Source organism: Mus caroli, unplaced genomic scaffold (genome assembly GCF_978045245.1).
Source record: "Mus caroli unplaced genomic scaffold, Mus_caroli_1 scaffold_2, whole genome shotgun sequence".
NCBI lineage: Eukaryota > Metazoa > Chordata > Mammalia > Rodentia > Muridae > Mus > Mus caroli.
Genome location: NW_028227257.1, coordinates 167,218,022 through 167,237,409, shown reverse-complemented (window position 1 = coordinate 167,237,409; position 19,388 = coordinate 167,218,022). Strand labels below are relative to the sequence as shown.

The 19,388-nt window shown below is 39.7% G+C and overlaps 1 protein-coding gene across 1 annotated transcript in view; it reads right to left on the bottom strand.

Annotated features, from left to right (window-relative positions):
* Positions 1 to 19,388, bottom strand: part of St8sia6 (ST8 alpha-N-acetyl-neuraminide alpha-2,8-sialyltransferase 6) — a 145,453-nt gene that overhangs the window by 25,925 nt on the left and 100,140 nt on the right. The window contains exon 4 of the mRNA XM_021156593.2: positions 16,776 to 16,862. Within this exon, the coding sequence (XP_021012252.1) occupies positions 16,776 to 16,862 (87 nt within the window). The remainder of the gene's footprint in view (positions 1 to 16,775; positions 16,863 to 19,388) is intronic.

The window sequence follows — 19,388 nt, the reverse complement described above, 5'->3', positions numbered from 1 at the left end:
TTGTACAAGCTTGCAATCCCACCAACAATGGAGGAGTGTTCCTCTTTCTCCACATCCTCGCCAGCATCTGCTGTCACCTGAATTTTTGATCTTAGCCATTCTGACTGGTGTGAGGTGGAATCTCAGGGTTGTTTTGATTTGCATTTCCCTGATGATTAAGGATGTTGAACATTTTTTCAGGTGTTTCTCTGCCATTCGGTATTCCTCAGGTGAGAATTCTTTGTTCAGTTCTGAGCCCCATTTTTTAATGGGGTTATTTGACTTTCTGGAGTCCACCTTCTTGAGTTCTTTATATATATTGGATATTAGTCCCTTATCTGATTTAGGATAGGTGAAGATCCTTTCCCAATCTGTTGGTGGTTTTTTTGTCTTATTGATGGTGTCTTTAGCCTTGCAGAAGCTTTGTAGTTTCATGAGGTCCCACTTGTCAATTCTCGATCTTACAGCACAAGCCATTACTGTTCTATTCAGGAATTTTTCCCCTGTGCCCATATCTTCAAGGCTTTTCCCCACTTTCTCCTCTATAAGTTTCAGTGTCTCTGGTTTTATGTGAAGTTCCTTGATCCACTTAGACTTGACCTTAGTACAAGGAAATAGGAATGGATCGATTCGCATTCTTCTACATGTTAACAACCAGTTGTGCCAGCACCATTTGTTGAAAATGCTGTCTTTCTTCCACTGGATGTTTTTAGCTCCCTTGTCGAAGATCAAGTGACCATAGGTGTGTGGGTTCATTTCTGGGTCTTCAATTCTATTCCATTGGTCTATTTGTCTGTCACTATACCAGTACCATGCAGTTTTTATCACAATTGCTCTGTAGTAGAGCTTTAGGTCCGGCATGGTGATTCCACCAGAGGTTCTTTTATCCTTGAGAAGAGTTTTTGCTATCCTAGGTTTTTTGTTATTCCAGATGAATTTGCAGATTGCACTTTCTAATTCGTTGAAGAATTGATTTGGAATTTTGATGGGGATTGCATTGAATCTGTAGATTGCTTTTGGCAAGATAGCCATTTTTACAATGTTGATCCTGCCAATCCATGAGCATGGGAGATCTTTCCATCTTCTGAGATCTTCTATAATTTCTTTCTTCAGAGACTTGAAGTTTTTATTATACAGATCTTTCACTTCCTTAGTTAGAGTCACGCCAAGATATTTTATATTATTTGTGACTATTGAGAAGGGTGTTGTTTCCCTAATTACTTTCTCAGCCTGTTTATTCTTTGTGTAGAGAAAGGCCATTGATTTGTTTGAGTTAATTTTATATCCAGCTACTTCACCGAAGCTGTTTATCAGGCTTAGGAGTTCTCTGGTGGAATTTTTAGGGTCACTTATATATACTATCATATCATCTGCAAAAAGTGATATTTTGACTTCATCTTTTCCAATTTGTATCCCTTTGATCTCCTTTTGTTGTCGAATTGCTCTGGCTAGGACTTCAAGTACAATGTTGAATAGGTATGGAGAAAGTGGACAGCCTTGTCTAGTCCCTGATTTTAGAGGGATTGCTTCAAGCTTCTGACCATTTACTTTGATGTTGGCTACTGGTTTGCTGTAGATTGCTTTTATCGTGTTTAGGTATGGGCCTTGAATTCCTGATCTTTCCAAGACTTTTATCATGAATGGGTGTTGGATCTTGTCAAATGCTTTTTCCGCATCTAACGAGATGACCATGTGGTTTTTGTCTTTGAGTTTGTTTATATACTGGATTACGTTGATGGATTTCTGTATATTGAACCATCCCTGCATCCCTGGGATGAAACCTACTTGGTCAGGATGGATGATTGTTTTCATGTGTTCTTGGATTCGGTTAGCAAGAACTTTATTGAGGATTTTTGCATCAATATTCATAAGGGATATTGGTCTGAAGTTTTCTATCTTTGTTGGGTCTTTTTGTGGTTTAGGTATCAGAGTAATTGTGGCTTCATAGAATGAGTTGGGTAGAGTACCTTCTGTTTCTATTTTGTGGAATAGTTTGTGAAGAACTGGGATTAGATCTTCTTTGAAGGTCTGATAGAACTCTGCACTAAACCCATCTGGTCCTGGGCTTTTTTTAGTTGGGAGACTATTAATGACTGCTTCTATTTCTTTGGGGGATATAGGGCTGTTTAGATCATTAACCTGATCTTGATTCAACTTTGGTACCTGGTATCTGTCTAGGAACTTCTCCATTTCATCCAGGTTCTCCAGTTTCGTTGAGTATAGCCTTTGGTAGAAGGATCTGATGGTGTTTTGGATGTCTTCAGGATCTGTTGTTATGTCTCCTTTTTCATTTCTGATTTTGTTAATTAGGATGCTTTCCCTGTGCCCTCTAGTGAGTCTGGCTAAGGGTTTATCTATCTTGTTGATTTTCTCAAAGAACCAGCTCCTTGATTGGTTGATTCTTTGAATAGTTTTTCTTGTTTCCACTTTGTTGATTTCACCCCTGAGTTTGATTATTTCCTGCCGTCTACTCCTCTTGGGTGAATTTGCTTCCTTTTGTTCTAGTGCTTTTAGGTGTGTTGTCAAGCTGCTAATGTGTGCTTATTAAGCTCTTTTATAATGGGACTGCTACTAGGTCCTTTTCTGATAGTCAAAGCTGCAATGAGAACTCTGCCAGTCTCTCAAGTGTCACCAGTTAATTGCTCTTAGATGTAACCAGATGTTCTCCTACTCAGAGCACATTCCAAGAGGTTGTAAAACAATTAACCAAAGGTCATAAAATGGAAAGTAGGTTTCTAGGGATTTGAATTTAGAGCTCAACAAGTTTGCTCAACAGGTTTGTTCAGCCAGTGTATTTTGTCCACTGAGCCAATTCCCTGGTCCTAGGAAGCATTTTTAGGATAAATAGTTTGGTTTATCTTGTGCTGATGCTATTTCCTTTTTTAAAAGCTCTCATTATTTTATGAACTTCCACAGACTAGACCAAGTCTGGATTGCATGACTCTGTAAAAAAGCATCCAAAAGATACTGGTTGGAAGACCACATCTTTCACAGGTGGAGGATGAGGTAGCCAGACTATACTCACAGTCCTTTATGAAAGCTGGCTCACATCCACAACTCTCCTCTAACTGCTCCTAGAAAGCCAGTACTCAACTCCGGTGGCAATTTTCCAAGACAACTATCCAGATTCCCAGAGGAATTTATCTTCTGTTCTTCTGGCTTTAGTCCCAAACACAGCGTCTGTTTCTGCCTGGCCTGGGATCTACACACATGTTCCTCCTTTGAGCTTTCAGCTTCTGTATAGATCCTTACTTTTCAAATCTGCCCTCAGGATCTTCCCAACAGCATTTCAAACATGAATGGCCAATCCCCATCTTGTGTTTTTCTGTCTTGTTTCTATTCCCACTTGTGGGGTAATTAATTTGTGCTCACAAAATTCTAGGATCTTCCCATAGTTATGCTGATTAAATTTCAGGCACTTCATCAACACTGCTGTTTAGGCCTTAGAGCATGGGATTTGATGATCCATATTGAAGAGGAGGGACAAACAGCTAGTGGTTCCTACAGAGGTATGTCCTTTGCTGCAGAAAAGGAAAATAATATTCAATATGATTGTTGCTTAGAGAGCTGGGGCTTTGTACTTGGTGTTCAGTGTGACCTATTTTCCATCATGAAAGGTTCAAAGAAAGTTTTAATGGAACAAACTGAATAAGAAGTGCTGGTCCTTACAGCAGGTATGGAAAAAAATCTATCTGAAATGATCACAGAAGAAAAACTGCGGCCTATGTGTGTTTATACTTCTTCATAGGCAGAGGATTGGATCTGAAGTTATTTAATTATTGCTTTTTCTTCTACATCATAGGCATGTTTTATCAGTTACAGATACCGAGAGTGTTACATATTCTTAGTGAAATGTTAATGGTAAGCTAAAAAATATTTTAAACTGGAAATAACAGCAGCTGTCATGTAGGCTAAGTAATCTCCAACCTCTTATTAAGCATTTTATTATAAGGAAAATATTTTTAATAAAGGTAAGCATCATCTCCATTTTACAAAACCAAGAGACTGGGGTGAGAAGTAGGCTTGCCTAGTGAAGCTAGTGATGATGATGGTGATGGCGATGATGACGACGACATGAACAGCCAAGAGTCAAATGGGAAATGTGCAATATCTTAGTGGATGATGGGCACAGTAGTTAGTCTACATAGAAAATCCCATGCCAGCCAGAGCTGTATGGCAAGACCATGTTTTAACAAAACAAAGAAGCAAAACACAAAGCAAAGGAAAAAAAAAAAACCCACAACAACAAAAGGAACGAGTTCAAAGCCTGTACTTCTACTGGCTATGAGGTACTGAGCAATCTCACTGGCCCATAAGATGATTTTCCAAAAGGCTTTGAAGGCAATGCAGTGATAATAGTTGTTAACAACAAATGGTAATCAGGTTAATGGATATGAAATTGAAGACCTATTCTATGCAACAAATAATTAATTCAAAACAGATCATATGGAATCAACTGTAAAGGCTTAAACTGCAACTCTTTGAAGAAACTATAGGCTGTTTTAGTTTCTTTCCCTTCACTGTGACCAAATTACCTGGCACAGACAAGTTACTGGGAGAAAGACTGATTTCATTCACAGTAAAGTTTCTATATCGAAGCTAGTGATAATGGTGAGCACAGCGGCATGCTAAAATCGTTCAGTTTATATCACAGGAGCTCAGGAGGCCGAGAGACAGGGAGTGGCCAGGAAGGACCCAAGAGCAGCAGCTGCCAGTCACTGGAAAGTTTTCACATTCCCTAAAGCAGAATTACCACTCTGGGCCGAGCCATCAAATCATGATCCTCTGAGGAAATTTACATATTCAAACCATAACATTCAACGCCTGTCATCCAAATATTCAAGGCCACCTCATAATGTAAATACCTTTAATTTTCCAGTGTCTTACTTTTCTTGCTATCGTGATAAACATCATGACTAAAAGCAACTTAGTGGAAGGAAGAAAGTGTTTCGCCTTGAGCTTCCAGGTCACAGCCCATTTCTGAGGGAAACTGGAGTAGAAACCCAAGGAATTCAGATGCAGGAACTGACGCAGAGACCATGGAAGAATGTGGCTTACAGATTGTCTCTCACAGCTTGCTCAGCCTGCTTTCTTAAACAAGCCAGGACCATCTTGTCAAGGGCAACACCCCCAGAGTGAGCTGAGCACCCCTACATCAATCAATAAAGAAAATGCTCCACAGACTTGAGTGCAGGCAATGTGATGGAGACAGCTTCCTAACTGGGGTTCTTTCTTTCCTAAAGATTGACAGGTTTGGTTTAAGGTAACAAAATTAACCAGTACCATCTCTGTTCATTTCCAAATTGTTCAAAGTTTCAAGGTCTTCTGAAACCCAAGGCAAACTCTTAGCTGTGAGCCTCTCTGAAGTGAAAAACTTACATACTTCCAACATTTCCAATCCCGAAGGGGAAAAGTAACATAGAAAGGAATAGGCTCACAGCAAGATGAAAACTTAATAAAGTAAGACTATTCAGTACTGAAGTTCCATGAGCAACATCAGAGGTACATGGTATTGTGATGCTACCTAGCAGGAACTTGGGTAGCACCATTCCTATGGCCATAGTATTCCTAGGAGGTCTTTAGCTTAAGCTGTTTCCACTTTCCCTGCTACTCTCCTCAGGAGATGTTCTTTGTTGCTACAAGTCCAACATCCTGGGGTCTCCACTGAAATGTGGACTCTCCCTGAGAGGCTCATGCATCTTTCTCAAGGTCTCCATGCAGGGAGTCTGACCTTGTCAATTGCTGCCAGACATCTCAGACATCTCGGGCTCTTTGCTGGAACCTTGGTGGAAGCCTCCAAGACACTGTAACCCCTGCATTCTCCCAGGCTGCAAAACTAGCGTTACACGGATAATTTGAAGATCTGTTTGCCATCTTGAGAAGTAGGTGGATACCCTTAGACAACAGCTACAGAGCACAGTGATTACATGGGTGGCTCAGTGTCCCAGAAAACCATTTCCTTAGGCTGCTCTGTGTGAAGAGAGGGCTCTATCAGCTCTTTCTTCTCAAGGGAAAGCCTTTAAAATGAGCCTTCTGTGAGGGCTGGCAAATTCCTGTTGTTGCAATGCAAAATGCACAGCTTCTCTTCACTGGCCCTAATCTCTTTAACAACAAGACCTCCCTTGCCCAGTACTTACAACTTATCTTTTTTTTTTTTTTTGACTAGACTTTAGGTTTTCAAATCTATTCACTCTGCTTTTTGACTCGAAGTTTAACTTTAAACCTACCTAAAACCAGCCAGCAATAACCATGTCACAGCCCGAATGCTGTGTTGTTTTGGAATGTCTTCCATGAACTTAATTGTTTTGTCATCTTTCAAGTCAGCTTTCCCCCAGATTTTAGGATATGAACAAAATTATCTGCCAGTATATAATAAAAATAGCCCTAGTCCAGTACTCAGTAGAGTCCCTTTTCCCATCAGAAATTGAAAGACCCACAACGTGAGGACTCCCCCACGTTCTGACTCAGGAGAGGCGACACCCCAAAATCACGCACAAGAAACGGTCTTGCTGCAACTTGCAAGAGGATTTTTATTTAAGAGCGCTCTGGGCCCATGGTCATACACCACGCAGGGATAGAGGACTGTGGCGCCCCGCCCCGAGTAGCTGTATAAGGGGGTATTTAAAGGAAGAAACCACAACTCAAGGAAGTGGGGAGGGCATTGTTGGAAAAATACCAAAGATACCAGTTAAGAGTCACAAGGAAGTGCAAAGTCACAAGAGTCACAGAGGATACCTGGTAATTGTTCTGGTTAACTCTCAGTTTCTAAGAGCCCCTAACAATAGCACATTTGCATGACAGTTTCTGGCGTTGGTCAGGGTGACTTTCTTTGAATGAACACTCTTTGAACCCAGGAAGCAGGTAGGTAGAGGAAGGAACGTCGCTCAAGGTATGATTAGCATACCTTGGAGCAATGAGTCACAAAGGTCACATTCCCAAGCCTCGTCCTAAAGGCCTAGAATTTTGTTACTTCTTCAAAATATCACAAAAAATCTTCACACTTTCCACATTTTTGCCAGAATCGTGGTCTTGAGTCTTGCCAGCATTATTGATTCAGCTGTTATTACAGTCTAGAGTGTTTCTAGCCTATATCTATCTCCAAACATCACCAAATTCCTCCCTAGAAATCAGTGGAAAGATACAGGAGCTACATGATACTGCTTAGCCATAGGAATGAGCACATTTCTCTGGTACCAATTTCCTGTATTAGATACATTTCCATCACTGTATCATAACACTGACAGCTAAAGGGAGGAAGGGCTTTAGAGTGCTTCAGTCCATCATGGCAGGGAAGATGTGGTAGAGCAATTCAGAGCACAACATGGTATTCCAGGACACAGAGAGTGAAACTGGAAGTTGTTAAGGACAATCAATATTCTCTCAAGGAGTTGCACCTAAGGAGTTCACCTCCTCCAGCTAGTACAGACCTTCTAATGTTTTTATAATTCCTCAAATAACTTCATGTTGGGACTGATCTTTCAAATCATGAGCCCATGAGGAAGCTATTACATATTCAAGCCAGAGCATAGTCATAAAGCTTCCGTCAGGGAATATTTTCTCTGAAACCAAAAATGTCAGTGACCAAAGAAGGATAAATAAGATTGCATCAGAATTTAAATGTCTTCATAGGACAGTCAAGAAAGGGGAAAATGCAGCCTACAGAATGAGTGAAAATCCTCCCAGATCATTTATAAGATCAGAAATTTGCCACCAAAAATCTATAAATTATAGCAGCAACTCAGAAGTAAGATGAAAGCTCAAGTTTAAAGTGAGTTAAAGACTGAATTAGACATTGTTCTACTGTAGACATAAAAAGGCTACTGAGCACATCAAAGATATCTGATCTCATGAATGACTAGGGAAATGCAAATCAAAACCACAACACAGAGATATCATTGGGGAGAAAGAGAAATTTTGACCTTAACATGGTGTTAGGACTGTACAATGCAGCAGACACTTTGGAAAAGAGATTTAGACCCTCAAAATACTAAACACAGAGTTACCATGTTATCAATATTTTTATTCCTAACTGTATACTAAGAGAAATGAAAACGTATTTACAAACAAAAACAAATGCTTCTCACGTAATGAACAGATGGCAGTCTCAATCAGTAACTGAATAAGACCTAGAATCACCCAGGAAAAAAGGTCTTAGGCAAATCCAAGGGGCACGGACACCTCTGGGGGCAAGTCTGTTGGAGGTGATGATCTTGACTGGAATAATGGAGTTGGAAGGACACACCCACTGTGGGTGGTCCCATTCCCTTGGCTGGGATTCTCAACTGTTTAAAAGTGAGAAAGTGAGTAGAGCACAAGCATGCACAGGTCTCTGCTTCATGACTGTGAGTGATATATCACTAACTGCCTCAAGCTCCTGCTGATGTAACTACCCCACCACAGCCAATTGTAACCAGTGACTCAATACAAACCCTTTGCCCTTAAGAAGTCTTTGATGAACTATTTTATCACAGCAACAACTAAAGTAACTGAAACACATTAGTAAACACAACAGCGTATCTACGTAATAGGACATTGCATGGCAACTTAACAGAGGTAAATACTTAAACATGTTACAATGGGTAGATCTTAAAAGATCTTAAAAGCCAGTAGGTAAAGGAAAGCATGCTGACCATGTTGTATAGTTCAATATATATTAAATTCCCAGAGGAGGCAAACATATATAGCCAGAAAGTAGATCCTCAGCTGTCGAAGTCATAGAGAAGGGAAAAATAGGAAGTTATTGTTGATGGGAATAGGTATTTAGAAATAATGAAAATATTTTGGAATTTGTTGTTGTATAGATATGCAAATATGCTAAAGACACTGAGTTATATTCAATTATATTTAAACTTTTTAAAACAAGTTAAAGCATGCCTTTAAAATCATAAATGCCTGTACACTTGGCATATGTGGACCAGGTGGTCAGTGTGTCTGTATTTCCCCCATCTCCTTTTCAGAGAAGGCCACCAATCCCTTATAGGTGACATGAGTTGGTGTATCAGAGTCCAGTGAGTTCTCCACAGAGTAATTGGAATTTTTAAAATGAGAAAAATAGTATTGGGAGCATGAAAACTTAACATGGTGTGGTGGCCTTGCCTTCCAACTGGGACACTACATTGATAAGCAAAACAGAAGGACCTGAAACAACTTATGACTGATTACAGAAGCAGGATCGAGAAATGGAACTCAAGAACCAGACAGAGAGCAGCAAATGCTCACTACTGCTATGGACATCAGTAAAATATAAAGTACAATATGGTTTATAGTTTTGCTGAGCGTTCAACCTCATAAAAACTCAATCCCCTCAAAGTTCTTTATAACCCATCAGCCACAGTCCAAAGCCATACTAGAGACATGGCTCAATGGATAAAGCACTTTTTGCATAACTCCAATCAGACCTGTAGCCTACATAAAGGTGGAAATGGAGAACAGACACCACAAAGGTTTTCTCCAACCCCCAGCCTGGTGTTCTGACATATACAGCCCCACACACACCATGACCCAGGCAGACTAAGAGCCCGAGCACTTATTTCAGGCAGTTTACAACTAACAATACCCCCAGTCCTGCACGCACACGCGCACTCGAGCGAGCGCGCGCGCGCGCGCGCGCGCGCACACACACACACACACACACACATCATTTTTTTTTAATGTGAGCCAAAATTCAATAGAATTATTTCAAGCCTCAGTATAAGACGAGAGAATGTATAAAGAGCAAAGTGAATGGCAAGAGATAACAGAGGTTTCCTTTCATGGCATGCATATGCACTGGTATCTTTAAGTTTAAGAAAGATGAGCTCATCTGTTTGGGTAATGGACTCAAGACAAAATAAAACATGAGAGAGTGTGATTATCCAAGCAAAGGAGGAAAAACTGTTTGATTGTGCTGAGAGTCCTGTTGTAAAGGAACATTGTCGAAACACTGACTAGCCAAATCTGCAGGGATGCAGTAGCCATGCTTAAACAGGCTAGGCAGTGCTGAAGTTACTGTAGGCAATGCTATAAAGACAAGAGGATTGACTGGTGGGGTAGCCTACAGGGAGGCCTAGCTGATATCAGTAAGTGAAGCAATGTGGTTATAACTGAGTGTGACCTGGCAGAGAATTTTGAAACAGAATTTACAGGCCAGTGAATCCCACATATGATGCATTTTTATGGAAAACTTCATATTCTAAAAGCTAAGAAGAGGAACTATCTCCCATGTACAAGACCTGGTTTCTATTATTAAGTGCTGCAATGGTAATGACATGGTGTGGGGTCTGTTGCTTTTCTAAATGCACAGACATGCTGAGTAGTGTGGCGGAGAGAAAATGATATGACAGGGTATTAATAGTGAAAAATGGTCCTGATGCTGAGGAAATGGAAAGGGGCTTCTTTGGTCTGACAACTGATCCAGAACACCTAGCATAAAGTGCATGCTTTTGCTTAAATCTGAACAGGAATAAAATATGCATTGCTTTTAGCTGTCATCACAGAAATCATGCACAAATCATAAATAACAAACATTTAAGGCAATGGAAAGGAAGAAAACAGTGGCTCAGAAAAATGAACACGCCCTTGTATAATCAGAAGCACATAATGGAGATGATGGTTGCTTCTGACCACGAAATCTATGCTTCAGAACAAACTGCCTGGAACAGGATATGAAGCACTGGAAGTACCACGAAGAATAAACTCACAAGGTGGTAAAGAGAAGAAACGCTACTGTTGCTTTTGAATAAAGATAACTGAAAACTTGGTTTCAAAACTCAGTCTGGTTTTCCAGCTCAAGGATTTCTTTCCAGATATCAAGTGACTTGTTTGTCTGTTTATTGGCAGACTTTATTTACTTACACCAAGTTAAATTTAATGAAATTGCCTTAACAATGTGAATAGGTAGTTTTAAAATTAGTATATGTAACACTTTATATAAGTTTATTTTGTTTAACACTGTGCTTTTGGGGGCCTGTCAATGAAACTACTAAATGACTTTAGAACCTTTAGAAAAGTTTAAAGTGTATTTATTTATTGAGGATTCTGTGTTTGTGTGTATGTACTCTGCCACACATGTGGAGGTTGGGGGATAACCCACAGGAGTCTGCTCTCTCCTTCCATCTCAAGGGTCTTGGGAATTGAACTCAGGACATGAGGCTTAGAGTGCCTTTACCAGCTGATCCATCTTGCTGTCACCAGCCCTAGGACATTTTCTTATATATTCAGCCTAAGTATAGGAATGGCTTTTAAGAACGTCCAACTTAAGCAAAGCTGGGAGTTAGTTCAAGCTTTAATAAATTTGTTACCATGTAATTCATAAAATTGTTACCATAATTCTTGTTGGTAACAAAATTATAGGCACAAAATATCTATTTTACAAATCACTGGAAAGGCATTTCATTTACATCAGTCTTAAACGCCAACATTCCAAAATAGCACTGTTTTCCAACATTAGGTTTTCACCTTATGTCTCAGAAACATGAGTATGTTTTAATAAATCAATTGATTCTAAAGAGCTTCCCCCAAATCTGAAATCAGTATATGGATTTCTATGAGAGGAAAGGTGACAGTAACATGAGAATTAAGCATGGTTGCTGTGCTTAGTAATTTCTGCAACTGATGACACAAACAATCAAGTTCTTTTAATGTGGGAAAGCTAATGTGGTAATTATCATGCAAGTATCATAGCAAATCTTAAGACTAATGGTGGGAACTCAAAGATCTGTGGGGATGAAACCTGCTTCAAGTTTCTAGAGCTTCACCGAGGATTTTTAATGGGTGAGCTTGAACATGTGAGGGCAAACATGTTTAATTTCGATGAAACAGCTCAGTGTCCTGCTCAAACATCTTGGTGTCCTGCTCCAATATCACAGTATCATGCTTAACAAATTGAGTAGAGATTGGTTTTTCAAAGAGAGAGGGAAAGACGTGAAGACTGGCAATGTCTTAAGTTTAAATATGGGTGCATTCAGTGCATTGCCTTGGAGTAGTGGAAAGACTCTTAATCAACAAATAGTTTCAAAAATAGGAATGGCAGAATTCTCAATATGGTTGGAATCAGAGGTCAAGAGACAAGGGACACAGAGCACCTTCAATTTTTGCTTAAATATTTCTTTATCTAGGTTCTGTTAAGACCTCATAAATATGCTCCACAGCTATGACACTGACTATCTAGAGGAGAGGAGGGAGTAAATGTTTGTGTCTTATAATAAGCATGTCTATGCAGAAGGGAGAATAGGCAATCAAACCCCACATCAAGAAGAATGTCAGATGCAGACGGCTGCTTAGGGATGGCTCAGCCCACTAGGAAAGAGGCATAATTATCTGATGACAATCTGATAATCATGCATCTTTGCTTTTAAGATAGGCTGGACTGACATTTGCTGTGTAGACCAGGTTGGCCTGGAGTCTGCCTCTGCTACCCCGGAGCTGGGATGAACGGCTTTGGGAAACCAGTAACATGGACATTGCATAAAGAAATTTTCCTCTTAACACTTCTCACTTTCAGGTTGAATTAAAAAAAAAAAAAAAAGGAAGAGATGTCAACCCAGGCTTCAAATTTCTCAAGCCCATAATGATATGCTGAGTGAGTAGAAGGCTGGGCACCTAGAAAAGAAGAAAAAAGCCTGCTGAGAAAACGGATTTTTCTGTACTTATTTTTCTTGCTTGGTGAGCACATTTTCTCTTAGCATTGATACATTTCCAGAATAAGAAAAGGTTTTCTATAGCTAGCTGTCCCAGAACCACTTCAAACACAGCCTTCCCAAACCCAGCTTATCATCTGAAAAACAAAACAAACAAAACAAAACAAAACAAGACAAACAAAACAAAACAAAACACCCACTTTCCTTTGAAAGCTATGTTTTGGTCAGTAGCACCATGATTATCCAAATCACTCAGATCTCAAGTTTTTATATTTAACTTTTTTTTCTCCTTTAATTACAGACCTGAAATCCAACTAAATAAAAACAAAGGACCTGTGATTTTTAATCACACAGATATAAATGATAGCCTGTGAGACAAGGATAAGACAGGCCATGTCCAGAAGAGCTCAAAGTCAGGTGTTCCCCTTTACATGTCATACATACCTCTGGTATTTGAGCCCCACAGTCTTCTCTGGTCACTTTTCTCCAACCAATCCCTTAACTGCTCTGACTGCACGCTCACCTAACACTCCAGCTCATACAATAGTATGCTGACTGAATACTTAGGTAATAAATCCACTGTGTGCTTCCTCTGCTAGGAACACCTCTATTGGTCCTTGGTATCCACAAAATGCCCATGAACCTGTCTCTACTGACCACTGCTCCTCATCATATGGCCTTCCCAACTCTGCCTCCAAGCAGCCTCTTATACCAAGGACGTGTTACAGCTCCCATCCAGACAGACTTGAAATTAAGGTCTGGCTTCGTCATTCCCACATTGGTCCCTAGCTCCCTGTCTATCCACCCTCAGGGTTAATGCTCAAGATGTTTCCTTCCACAGCACATATCAAGAAGTTATACTTACAGTGAGTGATCTTGCACTGACATATAACAGCATTTGTCTAAAATAATCATTCTGAAATTAAGTCATGAATAAATTCATATTTTATTTATTTATCTATTTATTGTCTGTAGGAACCTAAGATTCTTTGATGCCAGTAAGGAAAGTACATTTTTCTTGCTTATTTCATGTATCTTATCACTTAGCTATTTATTAAAGCCCTCCTTGTGCATAGCACTATACCAGGTAATGAAGGAAGCTACTGTACTTTGGCATAAGTCCTAAACAAATATTTGTGGGTGAATAAATTATACCCCTTCTCTTAGCAAGTAGCCTGCTTATTTAAGAGGGGAACATAAAGACTTTTAAGCTCTCTTATTTTTAGCTCATTTGACCACAGAAATCCTATAATTTTTAAATAGTCCCCAGGAGTCAACCATAGAAGGTTTCAACAAATGGGTTTCAGATAGATTTTATTATATATTCACTTGCTCATATTCTTGAGAATTTAATGTCACTTTTGTAATGGCTGCTAAAAGAATGTTATTGCCTTTTTAAAACTATACATTTTATCCTTGAGTTTGACATAAAATGCTATAAATAAATCAGATGGAAAATTATTTAGCTACTTGACATCTATAATAACAGGGGGGTGTTTCTATAATGCCAGATTTATAAATAAGCAGAGGCTCCCAGATTTGGTTATTATGATTTAATTGCACAAACTTCTGTTGAGTGTTTACATCATTTAGCTAACAAATATGTCCATAAAATAAGCATTATAATATAATACATATTCAAGCAAATGAATAAATGTCACTGTGACTATTCTGTTGAATTGCAACAAACAATAAGTGGTATAGCCACAGATGTTTACTTCAATTGGCCCTGAAAGGATGGATAGGCTGCAGGGTAATCACCATGGTTACTGATGCACTCTTTATGTGGGAATGGTACTGAGGCAAAATGGTACCATCTATCATATAGCTCTCACCCATCATAATGTACAGCAGGGATGCTCATCATCAGCTTTAGGTTTAAAGAGACTGCTGATTCTTGTGTAAAGTAAGGATGGTTGGGGATGCAACTCGCTTGGTAGAATTCCCTTGGTTAGCATGCATGAAACCTTGGGTTCAAAATCCTATACCACATAAACACAAAGTAGTGGTGGTACACAACCTGTAATCCCAGCATTTGTGAGGTAGAGGCAGCAAGATCAGGAGTCCAAGGTCGTTGTTGAGTACATAACCAGTTTAATGCCAGCCTGGAACCCACAGACTTTATCTATAAAAGGAAGAGGATAAAAGGAATATCTTTAAAAAGAAAATATTATTTTAATTGTGTTCGATTGTGTGTGAGAACTTGCAAAGCCAATTTAAGTCTCTGAATAACGCTCCTTTCTTCCAGAGAGGATTTACTTTCTGCTTCTATTAGTTATCTAGGCTAAGGGCAGATCTCTTAAATCCAGCTGAGGATGGAAATAATTCTACTTCAGGCTCTACTCCTTTTGAGAGCTGTCCTTTGCAAAGGATTCTGGAAGCCCTGCATAACTTTTCTGCTCTCAGCCTTTTGACATTCAGCAAGCATCTTGAGAGAAAGAGCAGTCTCAGATGCTGGGTTCCTTCCTCTTAGGCTCTTAGGCCCCTTGCCTCCCTGTCTCCTTGGCTTTTGGCAAGGGCACACAGGTGACCTTGCCCCTTGCTTTTCTTCCCTCACTCTCAGGAGGCTTGCTCTGAATCAATGGGCAGAAGCAGAAAAGCTCACAGTCCTATCCTGATTGCTGATGTCACTTTACTTGTCCTTTAGCAAAGTAGCTTAGATTGATCTTTAATAGCTCAATACCCAGTATCTCCTCTTGCCCATGTTTCCTATATAAACAGCTCTCTCAAAATCTAACTTTTTTCACTCAGACTTAGCTCATCATTGTACAACTTTCTATCAGGTGTCAAATCTAGTCTTGAACTGGATGGTGTAAACACAAAAATATCTTAGAGCTCAAACAGTTAAACAAGGACCCTATCTGAGTCTATATTCCATACATCCGGTGAATAAAATACCCAACAAGGTCCATTAAAGTCAAGAATCACTCTCTCTCTCTCTCTCTCTCTCTCTCTCTCTCTCTCTCTCTCTCTCTCTCTCTCTCTCTCCCTCCCTCCCTCCCTCCCTCCCTCCCTCCCTCTCTCCCTCCCTCCCTCTCTCCTTCTCTCCCTCTCTCCCTCTCCACCCCCCTCTCTCTGTCTCTCTCTCTCTCTCAGTCACAGATGATTTGGTCAAGGACTCCTCCCCATGCTCTGGATCATGCATCATGGTGACTGGTAGAAGCATTTCTTCACCTCATGGCTGACAGGAAGCAGAGAAAAGGAGACAGGACCACTACCTGTGACCTACTTCTCCCAACTGGGTCCTTCTCCTGAAGTTCTTTTTTTTTTTTTTTGGTTTTTTTTTTTGAGACAGGGTTTCTCTGTGTAGCTCTGGCTGTCCTGGCACTCACTTTGTAGACCAGGCTGGCCTCGAACTCAGAAATCCGCCTGCCTCTGCCTCCGGAGTGCTGGGATTAAAGGCGTGCGCCACCACGCCCGGCCCCTCCTGAAGTTCTTAGTATCTCCTCTCTCCCACCAAGCAGCAAGAGCATTGAGAACCTAGCACTCAATGTGTACATTTGTAGAGAACACTTCTTACTAAAACCACAACAGAGTCTCTCACTCTGAAATGACAGGAAAAAAGGTCAATATGAGAGGATGTCCTATAGGAAACCATGACATGTGCATGTGTATCCAACAGGAAGTTAAATGACCCTCTTGTCTCCACTTCCCACAGCGCTGGGGTTAGTGCGCAGAACCACACCCACCTTAGGATATGGGCCGTAGGCAATGGAACCAAGCTCCTTATGTTTACACAGCAAGCACTTGAAGCCCTAAGCCATCTCCTCAGTCAAGTTTATTCTAAAGCGAGGCATCATGGGAGATTATCTTCTTTCCTTCTGTGCTTTCTCAAATGTCCCTGATGCTACAGCATTTTATTTACGAGATAAATATTGAGCAACTGGAAATGACACAAAGAGCTGACATCAATCTAACTCACAGTAAACAACATAATAAAAGCTTTCTTTTGGACTTGGATTTCTTTGGAGTTGATTCCATAGCAAAATTAGGAATGTCTCTATCAGCCATTAGAGTAGAATACCGTAGTTTCACAAACTTGTAGCGTTTAGTTGTTCTTACTAATCGACAGTGAGCCCCTTCCACTTTCTTTTTTAGCAACTTGCTGCCTTTCTCCCCTAAAAATTAAAGGAATTAAGCATGTTTTCACATATTGTTTATGAAAATTCGGTGTTTTACCTAAAATTGTCATATTCTTCTGCTTGCCGGTTCCATGGGCATCTCTGTATGCTTGTGATGGTCTGGAGGTAGTCATCCTCAGAGTACCTAGGAGTTGAATATTAACATGATTAGCCAGGAAAGTCTCACTTCTAGAAGATCCTCACTTTAGCTCTGAAATCAAGCAGAAATCAATAAATATCAGACTTGCTCTTGAATACCTAGGAACATGCAGCTTAAAAATTATTATTACTATTGTTATTATGCTGGGTTATGAATATGTGTTTTTCATCATTATAAACGGTGAACATGTTTTCTCTGCGTGTCTCCTTTTCTGTCTCTATTCTCCGTCTGTCTGTCTCTTTCTCTTGTGCACACAAAAGCAAATTTATATTAACTTTAACTCAACAGATAAAGACTTTCTAAATGGTTAGCATGAACATACGGGTGTTTTCAGATTCTAAATTAATAGCTTAAAATTGGAATATGTAGTGAGGACCCTCTATAATACATACATACATACATACATACACATACACACACACACACACACACACACACACACACACACACAGCCACATTCATCTGGTTTTAATTTTCTGCAATACATAAGAAACCTAGATTGGGCTATAATGAGAAAGCTGCATACAGGCATAAAAAGCTATAGAGAGTGACACAGTCTGATAGGATAGGCATGGAACAAAAATCCCCGTTCCCTTAGCTCCTTCTCAATCTGAAATTCCACCATTAAGTATTAATTCCTAAAGCAGAGAATGCTGTTTCATCTTCATTTGAAATGCAAATATCCCTCTGGATTGGGAAAAAAACCCACCTTGAGTTTCCTTTAGGCTTTCAGCCATCAGTTGGCAGCCATTAAAGATCAAAGCTGTGAAACATACACACACAGAGGGTGGGGATGTGTTGGCCAGTGTGTGAAGAAGGAAAAGGTAAGTGCACACCCTTGCCTGGGAGAATGGGCACATTACCCATGGGAATGCAAGGAAGATTCTGTAAGGTGATCTGTAACAAAGCATTTCTGACAGGTGGGTGTGGTCAACCACAGAACTCCTTTGTAGCTGAGATTTCTTTCCTCTTGGTTTTCTCTCCCTCCAACAGTGCTAGCACTGGAATCAACTTGTTTCCCACTGACTCTGCAGATGAACGCAGATAAATTTCCCAAGAACACAGTAAATACTAAAAGCAAAGCAAAGAATTTCCACCAGAAGGATTCAAAATAGATGTGAGCACAGAGTTCCCAAGCACAGCAGACTCAGACAGATTTCTCTATGAGTCTTGTACTCATCTTAGTCACTAGAACTCCATGCTGTGACCCCAAAACTGTCTAGATCAGATATTTCCTGGCTGAAGTACAGTGCCTGCCTCTACAGGATTGAAGACAATGAAAGACCTTTTGCAAATGACTTAAACTAAATTTGAAAACAACAACAACAACAACAACAACATACCCATCCAACAACTTGCCTAAAGCATTCTCAAGTCTGGATCCTTAAGAAAGAGGCACTGATATGATCTTGCCTGTCTAGAGAAGTGTAACTAATTACCAAGACATGGCTTTCAATTTTGTCAGAGTGTTATTAAGACAATCAGATCAATGTACAAACAAGAGCCCACAAGCCAAGGTAAGCAAACAGCTTTTGTTCACTAAACTTCACCAAATAGAAAGTGTAAGGGAAGAGAAGGCCAAGCACTTATCTAATTAAGCCAATGAGAATTGCAGTTGCATTTGAAGTCAATATAAAGCATAACTGGAAGATGAAAGAAATAGGAAGTTATTGTCTTATTGTCAGAGTAGATGTACCAGAGTTTAAATTTTATTGGCATGCTATTTATAAGATAAGAAAAAATGAAAGTTTTTTTATGATGCATGGCTCAGATTAGCCAACTTGAATATTAAGCAATAAAAACTATTGAAAATTAAAAAAAAGAGAAGAGCTTACTGAAATATGAACAAGCAGAGCCTTGTATGACAAAGCTGTGATTTCAGTATGCAGGGGGCTGAGGCACAAGGACAAAAGGTAAAACTGATCCAAACTTCACAGTAAGACACTTTATTGTTTTAACTTATTATCAAGTAAATATGAATTTTTAAAAGAAGAGGAAAATTAGCAGCAGACAACCTCAAGTGGTTTGATATGTGTAGAATTACAGTCCTCCTGTAGAGTGTAGAAGGTGGGAGGAACTTAAGAAATTTGTGGTCTCTTCTTGATTCAAAAACTTGTTAATAAAATAATTTAAAAACAACAACAACAACAAAAAAAGAATTACAGTCCTCATAAGAGAGAGGAAAACATCTTTGAAGTCTGATGGGATCTATCACCAAAGCTAATGAAAACTGTAAGTCGAAGACCTGAGAAGGCCAACAAACACAAAGCACAAGAAACATGAAAAAAATGACAACACCTGAATGAATTCTTAGTGGCAGCAAATAGCAAAACCTTAAGTGGAATGAAATAAAACACATTATGCACAAAGAAGCAATAGCCTGCAATGTGCTTCTTGTTAGAGTTGAAAGGCAGGGGGCTAATGACATAAACTGCAGAATGGGGCTGGGGGAAAGGTCATTCTAGAATTCTATACTAGGAAAAATCCTTTAAAAAATGAAGGTAAAAAATA